At 41.0% G+C, this 12,555-nt stretch overlaps 2 protein-coding genes across 2 annotated transcripts; both read right to left on the bottom strand.

Annotated features, from left to right (window-relative positions):
- Positions 1 to 773: 773 nt before the first annotated feature.
- Positions 774 to 2,239, bottom strand: LOC129750753 (heme peroxidase 2-like). Its single transcript, XM_055745779.1, has 4 exons — positions 1,528 to 2,239; positions 1,264 to 1,458; positions 1,019 to 1,208; positions 774 to 961 (listed from the first exon to the last, which is right to left on the bottom strand). The coding sequence occupies exons 1-4, from the start codon at positions 2,188 to 2,190 to the stop codon at positions 795 to 797; spliced, it is 1,215 nt and encodes a 404-aa protein (XP_055601754.1). The 5' UTR covers positions 2,191 to 2,239; the 3' UTR covers positions 774 to 794.
- LOC129753041 (uncharacterized) lies at positions 2,231 to 11,400 on the bottom strand. The gene is made up of 4 exons (XM_055748835.1): positions 11,349 to 11,400; positions 10,865 to 11,291; positions 2,288 to 2,563; positions 2,231 to 2,234 (listed from the first exon to the last, which is right to left on the bottom strand). The coding sequence occupies exons 1-4, from the start codon at positions 11,398 to 11,400 to the stop codon at positions 2,231 to 2,233; spliced, it is 759 nt and encodes a 252-aa protein (XP_055604810.1).
- Positions 11,401 to 12,555: the final 1,155 nt, after the last annotated feature.

Here is a 12,555-nt window from a genome sequence, read left to right as displayed (position 1 = left end):
CTTTTTTTTATATTTTTAGATTAAATCTCATATTAACACCTTTATTTCCTCCATAGAAAGTTTTTCGATTAAATGAATAGTTTTTAAAATACACACGTTTGTAACTGCCCGGATACTAAATGATCATAGCCTTAGTCATTAGGATCAACATGTGATCCGTTGATTTTTTGAACAATAAACAACAATAAAACAGGTGTTTGCTACGAATCCAGTAGAAACAAGACGAGCGGGGGCGCAACGAGCGAGATGGTTAGACCAAGTGGAGCGTGATCTGGCAAACGTGGGGTGTCCGAGAAATTGGAGAACGGTTGCCATGGACCGAGTGAATTTTAGGAATTATGTTCGTCAAGTTATGTCGTGAGACGAAAAACTATGTAAATAAATAAATAAATAAATGGGCAGATTGATGTCCACCTGGAAGACCGAGCTTTCCAATGAATCGTGTGGAGCTTTGAAAAAGAAGAACTCATATCAAAATTTGAGTTACGACTGTTACAGGCCACACAGCTGCGCAAAGAAATGGATGAGTTAAAATCGAGAGGAGGTTTTCCGCTGCGAAAATGTTGTTCTAATGCTAATCAAGCCATGGATGGAATTGCGCCAGAAAATCTTGCTACCCTAACCATCCGCAAATTTGACCTGGAAGAATCAATTTAAGTTCAAACAAAAGAAACGAAATTTTATTTTTTCGACTTCTTCACACAATTGTAGAAATATATTTATGGATCAAGGTAAGATTATCATTTGATGATAAAATTCATCTTTATCCATCGGAATCGTTGTTACAAAGCTGGTTACAGTTCACAGAAAAGATTTTGATGGTTTTCAAGATACGAACGCAACACGGACGCCGAAATCATTCGGGATCGCGTAGTGAATGGATTGACTGGAACTTTTTCCACATTACCAAATAAAGCCACCAATATTGACATGTCTACTATGGTTATCAACTCCTGGATTGCTATAAAAAAATGGAAGTTTAAGAATTAGACACCTACATGTAGTAAGTAAGTGATACCTGAAGAGTGAAACGGGTTCCATCTATAGAAAAACCTATCACTACACTTCAAACGCTTGAACGTCTGGCAAGTTGATATTGCCACCGTTTTTGGTAGCAGAGATCCTTGCGGTTTATTCTTCTCGAAAATTGCAAACAGAAGATCTAAGTCCATCGGCGATTCGTAGTGTTTTTTTAAAGTATCGATGAGCTGAAAACAATATGTTAGGAGTACAGAAAACTTTGTTTAAATTTATTTTAATTACCTCTTGATTGAACATATCATCCAAATCTTCAAAGTTGTTATAGCACTTGGGAACGTTTTTTCTCCCCGTTATTTTGTTTTGGTAGTGCAGGAAAGACAGTAAGGGACACAATCCAGCACTACGGCCACGCTCTAGATCCACACACATTAGACAGATACCATTTTCTCCATCCGTTGAGAGAAAACTATGCATCATCTAAAATAGGCACGATAAACACATTTCTAAACAAGATTTGTTATATGTAGAATAAAAGTTAAAACATACAATGTCCGATATTCCCCAGGGTCTCACAGTATCAACAAGCATTCCTTCCAGAGTACCAGAACAATCAAAGCTCTCCCGATTTTGGAAGAAATTGTACGTTGGCGTAGACTCCGAAAAATATGTTAAATTTTCTGGTAACCACATGTGCTGAAATCTACCAAGTGCGTAGACAAATGAAGAGCCAATTGCTGACCTAAGATTTTTATCATAATTGCAATCTAAGTCACATTCTGAATAGAACTTGGAGCCGAACAACGTTACTAGGACTTCCTCGTATATGATCCGCTGATATATTCCAATGGTAACAGATCGACACTTTTCTCGCACGTCTTCGCCAATATTGTCGGTACCACAAGAACTCACCTGATCAACGCAGTAGTTGTGAAATTTTGTAAACAGTCCTGTTATACTGAGGAATTGTGCCGAAATGGTACCGAAATTTTCTGTATACGCTGCAGCTTCACACGTGCCAGTTTTCAGTTTACCATCACTTTCGTACTCCCCAATTCCATAGATCTGGGACAAATCCAGATATGTCGAAAAAGAGTTTCTCTTCGTTGTGTATTTCAATTGGCATCGATCGTTGAAGTTTTCCAATGGACTGAAATTTAGACATCGCACATTCCTCTGACCGTAGTAACGGTCATCAGCAGACACCTCCATGGGCTGAACGTAAGGCGAGGCAAATTGACTCTTTGCACTTCTATCTGGATTGCACCCCCGAAATCCCTGTGTCTCACTACGAATCCGTTTCTCAGACTTTCCGAGCATATCGAGAGCCGAAAATTCCCCAAAAAACAATCCAAACGTGTTGAAAGATCCCGGTACAACATGTAGCGTTGGGTCGCGATTTACTGCCAGCTGTATATCGGCCATAACCTTGCGAGTATTGGGCAACGGACGACCGGAAGTGCTGCGCCTCGGTTCAGCTACATAATCATCGTAACAGGTTCCCATTTCTAGCAGCATTGGACTGCTTGCGCTACCCCAGGTTGGATGCAAAACGTTGTTGCACAGTCCATCGTAGCTGCGATATCTGTAAAGATGTCAATTTAAAACCAGTTTTTAAAAAAGGAATAGTATCTTGTGTGACATTGTCGCTTCAACTGGTGTTGATACTAAAGTTCATTGTATTAACCATTTACCACGTCAAACACGCAATAGGTTAGAGAACAGTATATTTTGTGACAGCCCTTAGTCACAAATAAGAAAAAAAAACTCTTCACTAAGGCGACTTCAACGCAAAGATTGGCTCTGATAAGCCCATCATGGCCCATCATGGGGTGGCATGGTCTAGGACAGATGAGCGAAAACGGAGAACTGTTTGTAGAATTTTGTGGCAACAACAACATAATGATTGGTGGATCGCTCTTCCCCATCGACCAGCACATAAGGTTAATCGGTTATCCCGAGATGATCGAACAGATAATCAAATTGACTACATCTGCATCAGCTGAAAATGAAGAAGGAGCCTTCTTGATGTCCGCAACAAACGAAGCGCAGATTATTCTGCGACGCGAGTGACGTGACTTACGAAATTTCATATCGTTTTGCTGGCTTAAACAGCCTCTCTAGCCTTTTCGTTCAGATGAGCTGTTATTGGTCTTCAAAGCTCATCGATACACAAATATCTTTTCAGAAGTATTTTCTGGAGTCAGGACGAAGAAGTGAAAGTTCATGAGTCACGTCACTCGCGTCGCAGAATGAGCCCCACTGCATCATCTCGTCTATTGTTAGATACGACTGAGAGTAGCGCGTGTTCAACGGCGAGAGGAGAAAATTAGATGGCGATACGACGATCCACGTCCGACGTTTAACGAATCCAGAGGTGTAAATGGCATAGGTTTAAACCAAGAATTTTGAGTTTCGGAACTGCCGAAAGACGAAACAGTCGAAAAACAGCGGTATGGAATCAAAAATGCCTTTATCCCGACGAGCCAAGCTACTATCGGTAAAGTTCGTGGAAGAAGAAGTGAATGGATGTCGGATGCAAGCTGGAGGTTGGTCGATGATCGGAGAAAGGCGAAGGTTGGAATCGAGCAGGCATGTGTCGGGTCAGCCAAGCAGCCTTACGATGTGCGGTGCTGGAAAAGGCAATTAGACGAGCTTGAGATCCTGGAAAAACTCCCTAGTCAAAGAGGGAGCCGTTTTTGGAGATATTCGATTACTTTATGACATTTCTCGCCGCCTTTGTGATGCAGGGACTAATACTAGAATGCCACTAAAAGACCGAGCAGGTCAGTTATTGACCGATCGATCAGCTCAAACGATGGACTTAGCACTTCTAACAACTTTTCCGAGTCACGAATAGCGATGGCCAATAGAACCCGTAGCTCGGAGCGCCAACAGCAAGTCGCATTAAGGGCGTCAACTTGGACTCTGAACTGAACTGTTCTGCTGGTGTTCGTTGAATGTGAAAACGCATTCGACTGACTGACCATGAAATCATCTGGGTGACTCGCTGGCAACGACGTTGTCTTTTCTCATCCAATCCCGGTAACTGCTGGAGTGAGACATGTATCTTATCACTGCTACTCTTTCACAGCGAACTGGATGAGATATTCCTTCACTGGATCCAGTGTTCTGAAAATCAATCAAAACAAACACTCAGGTTTCTTATTTGAAACATTCTGATAGTATAATAGAGAAGCGCCTCTCGCAACTGCTTCGCCCGCAATCTCGATCAGCGTTCCACTCAACAATGCCAACCGAATCGCATCATTCAGAATCATCGGTTTTTGCAAACATCGCATATTGGAGATGAGTGAGATACAAACTGATCCATTTTGAATGTCACTCACTCAGTATCCGCCTGGCTTATTTGAAATTGAAAACACAACGGAGGTGACCATCTTTCCCTTACAAACACAACTACAATCGGATTTTATTCTTACTGATGTAAAAAAACGCTGTAAAATCAAATAAATTAATCCAGTTCTAATCGAGTAGTCAAAGTAGACACACTACATTCTACCACTTGGACTATTTTTCGTTTTTTCGGCATAATTTTCCGAGTAATTCCGTTTAATTACGGTTAACGTCGCGCGCAAAATCGTTGGTAGCGTCTTTTCCTGCAAAATCTGATAAGATTCGGGCCTCTGAAGAGTGAAAATAGTAATTTTACTACTGAATTGCTTTCGAGATAAACTGTTCAGATTTGGCGGGACTTTGCTCAAGGTCAAATTCAGAGCCTCTCTTTTGTCTAACAATTGAGCAGCCACATCGCATCTGAAACGCAGACGTAAAAACCGATTCTCAAATCATTTTCTTCTTCGATTTATCGACATTGATTGGTACCTTCGTGTCCTTCGGTCAATTGTCATCGCTCTAGGGCAAAGGACACCTGGCACTGTGGTACCTTTTAGTTGTCTTCGCAGTGTCCAGTAAACGCTTAGGGCTAGCGTTAGGGTAAAACAACTAATGTGACAATGGCGTCTATTGAGCCTCCCACGGTTCCTCCAGACATAGCCAGTCAAACAAGCGAACTAACAAGAAATTCAACTGCACATTCGAACCGACAAACCAGCTCTGCCGGTCCATTACTACCGGAATGGATGGATACGAATCAACAGAAAGGTCAATTAATCGTTTTAATGCTTACTGCGTCTAAGGATCAAGAACTTCCCAAGAACCCATTTATAATAGGGAAATCTGTCCAGCAACTCATCGGCAAGGTCGAAGATGCAAGATCCATTAATAATGGAACAAGTTACTTAATCAAAGTTCGTGACCCAAAGCAAGCTGAAAAACTTCTTGCGATGAAAAAACTGTTCGACGGTACTGAAGTAACCGTTTCCTACCATCGCCTTAACTTTAGCAGATGTGTCGTTACATGCCACGACGTAATCGACATCGATGAAAAAGAATTGAGCGAGGAGCTTGGACCACAAGGTATAATCAACGTGAGACGTATACAAAGAAACGTCTCAGGAAAGAAAGTCAACACTGCTACACTCGTGCTGACTCTCTCTGGCACATTAATTCCCGAGTTTTTATATTTCGGGTTACTTAGAGTTAAAACACGCACATACTATGACCAACCCATGTTGTGCTATCGATGCTACACGTATGGTCACACCAAACACAGATGTGAAAAGCCCCAATTGTGCCAGAATTGCTCCAACATACATGAAGAAGAAGAATGCCGCTTGCCTACATACTGTTTGAATTGCAAAGGCAATCATCCTGCCAACAGCAAAAAATGTCCGATTTACGAATTTGAGAATCGTGTTTGCAAAGTAGCAGCTGAAAATCTGGTATCTCTAGGAGAAGCGCGAAGAATGGTTTCAGCCGAAAACAGACCATCCACCTACGCTAACGTCAGCAAACTACAACAGCGGCTTGAAGATATCCGTAGCAACGACGAAATTCTTCGCTTAAGGACTGAAAACCAACAGCTTAAGGAACAACTACAGCATTTCCAGACTCTAAGTGCAGAATTTGAGGCAATGAAACTCAAACTAGCAAGCCTTGAGAGACGCTCTCCAATCTCACCCACACCTAGCACTGAAAGCCGTACAACACGTAAAACTTTCAAAAATAAAACGCCAAAACGCAAGAGCAGGATATCTTTGCAAACAACTCCACTTAAAAGATTAACACCATCGACGTCAAGGAGAGGAAATGTTTTCACAATAGGCAACTCCGAACTTACATTCTTGTCTCCATCGGCCGGCTCAGACGAAGTAGAAGAGCAGTTATATGAAATTCGCTCTACTATGGACACCTCTCAACCTCTGTTCTCTGATGATGGTGGAGAACACTAGGGCAGACCAACTGACAACACAAATCAACTGTACCATGGCCACAACAAATGATATGAATACCACGACAATAAGCAATCGACCACCAACCAACTCAAATACCCAAATGTATCACCCATTCCATATACCCGATAATTTATCGTTGAACACCACAATAAACACGAGTGATCTCTCGAGCCTCTCTTCTGCCGGATCACATCTGTCTACCAGACCATCAGCTCTAGTACTACAATGGAACATCTGTGGAGCATGGGCAAAACAAACGGATCTTCAACTACTACTAAGCGACATCGATCCAGTAGCTGTCGCTCTCCAAGATTTAAGAACCTCAGACCTAGCTCACCTGCATAAAAAGTACAATTGGACAGCACATTACGGAGACTACCCACACATAAACAGCGCTGGCCTGGGAATCAGAGAGGATATTCCATACTCTAGCGTTCCCACTCAATGCAGATACCCCACCGTAGCTGTCACTATCCATGTCCCCATGAAGGTCACCATCGCTTCCATCTACATTCGTCCAGGAGAGAACCAAAACAATGTGTCAACAGAACTCGATTCTCTTATACACAGCCTTCCAAAACCACTGATCTTGGTAGGAGATTTTAATTCTCACAGCCCTCTATGGGGTAACAATAACCACAACCCTGCTGGATTTGCTGTAGAAGAAACTGTGGCGTCACACAACCTCATCATTCTTAACAACACACAACAAACATTTCTCTCTGCATCTGGACACACATCGGCAATCGACCTAGCTTTGGTGTCGATAGAAATCGCAAAAGATTTGCATTGGCAAGTAGAGAATGATTGCTATAGCAGCGACCACTTTCCTGCAGTGATATCCACATTCAACAGCACTACACCATATAAAACAAAACCCCGCTGGTTAGAAGATCGAGCTAATTGGACGTTGTACGAACGCCTCATGGAAACCTCCTTTTCAAGAAACTCATCTCCGAACATAACCGAAATAACGCGAGCCATCAATCATGCTGCCGCACAGTCCATACCAAAAACTAACGGTCAAACGAATAGGAAGGCGGTACCATGGTGGAGTGAAGAGATTGCTGCAGTAATAAAAACCAGACGAACAGCTTTACGCAAATTACGCAAATTGCCCCCGGCACATCCTCGTCGTAACAAAGCGCTCAGCGACTTTAAAACTGCACGAGCGAAGGCGCGTCTGGCTGTCATCCAAGCAAAAAGAGATTCGTGGGTAAATTTTCTGAACTCCATCAACACACAAGCTCCGATCCCGTTTATTTGGAGGCAATACAACGCGTTTGCAGGCAAACGAATGCACAAGCCGATCACTTTGAAAATGCCGACAGGCTACGTCAATGAACCGCTCGATGTTGCCAACGTACTAGCTGACTTCTTCCAACAAGTATCAAGTGGACCACAAATTCCCCAAAAAATCAATAACCAGATTCCTACTGACGAGTCACTGGACGAAAAGTTTTCTTTACCAGAACTGATGTGGGCTATCGATCGCGGCCGAGGAAAATCGACAGGCCCGGACGATATTACTCCAAACATGATAAGGAAGTTACCGTATGCAACTAAATTACAACTGCTTGACGCAATTAATGAAATTTGGACGATAGATCGCATCCCTGACATCTGGAAGCAGGCTATAACTATCGCAATTCCGAAAGCGGGAAAACCCTCAGAAGTACTGGGTAACCAGAGACCCATCTCATTACTAAGCTGCGTAGGGAAGGTAATGGAACGGATGGTGAATCGAAGACTCATCGAGGTCCTAGAAAAACGGAAACTTTTGTCAACTCAGCAGTTTGGATTTCGCAGAGGACGAGGTGTAGATACCCACTTAATTCAATTTGAAGAAGCGATCCGAGAACCGTTCGGAGATGGTCTACATAGTGACGTTGCTACTCTCGACCTGTCCAAGGCGTACGACACGGTGCAGCGGGGCCCGATTCTCGATACCCTATACAGATGGAAAATAGGTGGCCGTATGGTGAGATTCATTGCTGACTTCTTTAAAAACAGAACCTTCAGAGTAGCAGTAGGTGGCCAACTTTCAAGCCCAAGGATAATGGAGTGCCGCAGGGCTCTGTACTCTCAGTCACTTTGTTCCTGATATCTATGGAACCACTGTACGAAAGTATACCTCGGGGCATACGCTATTTTGGGTACGCAGATGATTTCATACTTATTGCTTCTGGTCGTAACTCTAAAACAGTCCGCAAACAACTACAGATCGCGGTTACATCTGTAACCGAAAAGGCAACGGCATCGGGATTCAAAATATCACCGAACAAATCAGAACTACTCCACGTCTGTCGCAAAATAAGACATCGAAATGTTCCACCTCTACTGATAACAAATAACATCGTTCCTGAAGTGAAAACAATCCAAATACTCGGCGTAACATTCACGCGTCGGTTAAGTCCTGGAAAACACCTAGCGAATCTTCGAAATTCCGCCAACTCTAGCAACAACCTGCTGAAGGTTTTCAGCAACCGGAGAACAAGTGCAGATAGGCGAGTATTACTTAATTTTTTCACAAGTACTACAATTTCTCGAATGCTCCATGGTATAGTGACGACTAATCTCCACCTGAACCAGATCCACAAAAGCCTGAAAACACAATACACAGCGGGTGTTAGAATAGCCAGCGGTGCATTTGCAACTAGCCCTATCGATTCTATCTACTCAGAAGCGGGAGTTCTACCGTGGGAACAATTTCTGATAAAAACGCTAGCCGTAAAATCTGTAAACTTGCAATCAAAACTTCTTCAAAATGAAAAACGCAATCGGGTATTGGAACCTCCTCTTTCTTTGGTCGCACCAAAGAACAGTTCAGTGAGGAAACCAATAACAGTTTACCTCCTGCAGCCAAAGTAGTCCGTTTTGGTCCACGAGAATGGAACTCTTCCCCACCAAGAATCGACTGGTCGGTCAAGAGAGGTTTCAAAGTGGGACAAGCGGCAACAGTTGCCAAACAGTTGTTTGCAAATCTGAAATCTAGTTACAAAGGATTCCACGTCATTTTTACCGATGGTTCTCGAGACTTGAACAGCAAAGTGGGATTCTCAGCGACAGACTTAAAAACCGAAATTTATGATGCACTTCCTCCTCACTGTACAGTTTTCTCAGCAGAATCCTATGCTATACTAACAGCTTTAACTGAAATTGGGCAAAAATTCAGAAAATCGGTTCTCATATGCAGTGATTCTGCAAGTGCCTTGCAAGCAATCGAATCAGGAACGTCGCCTCACCCGTGGATTCAAAAAATTGAAGAAGCATGCAAAAAACAAAATGCAGTTTTAGCGTAGATCCCAGGACACGTTGGTATTGAAGGAAACTGCCGAGCAGATACCCTTGCTGCGGAAGGAAAAGAAAAAACACCGCTGGATATCGATGTACCAGTACAGGACATAAAATTGTGGATCAATTCTATTGTACAGCAAGTATGGCAAACTCAATGGTTTGGCAATTCTAATTTCCTGAGACAAATAAAAAATTCTACTCAAAAGTGGAATGACCGGAACGATCAAGTAGAACGCAGGGCCCTCACCCGGGCTAGAATCTGCCACTCGGTTGCTACACACGGATTCCTGATGGTGAAGGGAGGATCACCTAACTGTGGTACTTGTGGGACCAGAAACGATATGAAACATTTACTGTTCAATTGTATAAAATACGATACTCTAAGACAAAAACATCAGATCGATCCTAATCCTTGCATTAGTTTAAAAAATGAAAAACAAGCTGAAGACAAAATGATAGATTTTTTAAAGGAATCAAAAATCATAGAATTACTTTAAATTAGATTATGGTTCGCTAGGGGTGAATGACACCATTGTTAAAATCCCAAAAATAAATAAATTAAAAAAAAAAAAAAATAAATTAATCAAATGGCTATGTTAAAAATCAAACAACATGATCGGCTGTATGTATTACTCACTCACTGCCTGAACCGTTCACTCCCGATCCTAGACGTATGCATCGCTCTTTGGTGAGCTTCCAATTTGATGATGGTACTGCACTGTTTTGACAGAAAGCATCATGCGAGGTGATCTGTACTTTAGCGATGAATAGAACGAACGATGATCGGATAGGTCCAGTAGCAATCAATAACAAATCCCGATCGCTGTACGTTCAGTTGCGAAGTGCAATCAGGAACATTTATTGAAAATGACTGGATCGATTGACTGAAGACTGAACCGAAAATTGTCGACTGAACGACCTTAACGATTGACGATTTTGTTTTGCTCGTCCAATAACAATAAGGCATGCAGAGCAAACTCGACGACCTCACCGAAAGCAGCAGTCTCAAAGTCAATGCTGGAAAGACCTAGTCGATGTAAATCAACACAGAACATTCTCCAATTTCATGGGATCTGGGCAACAGGTTGAGAAAGTGGAGTGCTTTAGTTTACACATCTCTACGCTCGAAAGAAAAATACAAATTATCTTAAATTATACGGAAAATGACCAATCGTAACAACTTAAAAGTGTCTTTTCTTGAAATTAGCTTATACTCCTTAATAAAAAAAATTGCTCTGCAATTATAAGAATCTGCGTTTAATGAAACTTACGGGTGATTTTCATCGCACTTGTATTCACGTTTAGTATTACAGGATTTTAAGCTGAGTGTCCTCTTTGTTTCGTGACATTTTCCATCCAACAGATTTCGAACGGCACATTTATTTTGTTTAGCTAAATGTGTCAGAAAAATATCGGTAGTCATTGAATTCTTCATGCACTTTTCCGCAAAGCTATCCATTGCAGCCGTTCTATATAACCCGTGGTCCACCTCACTTTCTCCGATAAGGTAACTTCCGTTCCGTGCCATTTCCGTTTGTAGATCGAATAAATTTTCTGCTTCCCGCTGTGAACTCAACTCAAGCTCCTTCCAATTACTCACTGATGGACAATTAAAGTCCAAATCACATCTTACGGGCATACCACATTGGTATTGGTAACTATCATACGAATTGAGGTACGAAACTGAGTTGACTTTGTCTGAAATGGAAATTTTCTTAACACAGATCAAATTTGCAAACAGATCAAGTTTATTACCCAAAACTAATGCATTAAGTAGCACAAAATATTTTATCCATCGATCTTCCATGGTACCTTCACTCTAAAGCACTAAAAATGTACTGAGACATTTCATGTTATGCTAGGAGTACGTGCTTCACTGTGCTTCATAATTAGTTGGTAATGCATACAGTTCGCGAACACATTTTAATATCGAAAAGGGCTACACGAAGACTCACATATTTTTAACATCAAAACCATTTATCATAACTTAAAAAGTTTTTTTCCTGTGTGCGTAAGCTAATTACTAACAATTACCCAGTTATGTCGTGAGACGGAATACAATGTAAATAAATAATTAAATAATACCCAGTTTCAAACCGGATAGTGATAAATTAAAGTGCCGTTTCACAAAATTGGTTACGGACTCGATAATACTAATAACACACGTTTCGCATCAAGTTCAAACTCTTATCATACTTCACTAAACACTACCTATTAGCAAATTTTAATAAAATTGCTAGTGAATATTTGATTCCGAAAAAGGATAACGGAAGCATCTGAATTTTGACGCTGAAAATAATAGATCCATTCCAGCGTGACATTACAAAGTTTGCAAAACAATTTTTTGGTATATTGTATGTAAGTTTTACATGTCATATGAAAAAAATATATCTTCTAAGGTCAAAATTTAATTCGCTACAATTTGAAATCAAAAGTTTTTTCATTGAACAAACACTTTTTAAAATATAAGCAAAATGAATCGTTACACTTTATCCGCTTTTCGTTTTTTTATACCGCATTTATCTGCTCTTCTATGCGATCAAGTTTTATGAAAATGATGTAAATGTGTACTTTGTTTCCTAGATTCCTTGGAAAAGGCTAAATAAATTATCGTTTTAACATCTTATGAAGACTGAAAACGCCGAAAACATTTCCATCGTTATCTTACCTGACGATAGGAAAATTTTAATATGTTTAATGAAAATTTCAGAAAAGTATCGTTTCATTACAACCAACAAATCGCTGTTTTTGATTTTTTCAAATTTTCATTTCATTTCATTTAAGAGCATGGGTGGCCAACATTTTCAACCGTCGTACAGTGGGGAGAAAAGTGCACTCAGAGGAAATCTTATTATAAATTTCATAAGATACATCTTATGAACCACTTTTTTGCGTCCAAACTAATTTTTCATAAGAGTCTTATGAAATTCTTTCAATTTTCATACGATGTTCTTATGAAATA

The sequence above is a fragment of the Uranotaenia lowii genome, chromosome 3, assembly GCF_029784155.1.
Source record: "Uranotaenia lowii strain MFRU-FL chromosome 3, ASM2978415v1, whole genome shotgun sequence".
Lineage (NCBI taxonomy): Eukaryota > Metazoa > Arthropoda > Insecta > Diptera > Culicidae > Uranotaenia > Uranotaenia lowii.
This window is presented reverse-complemented; position numbering and strand designations above follow the sequence as displayed.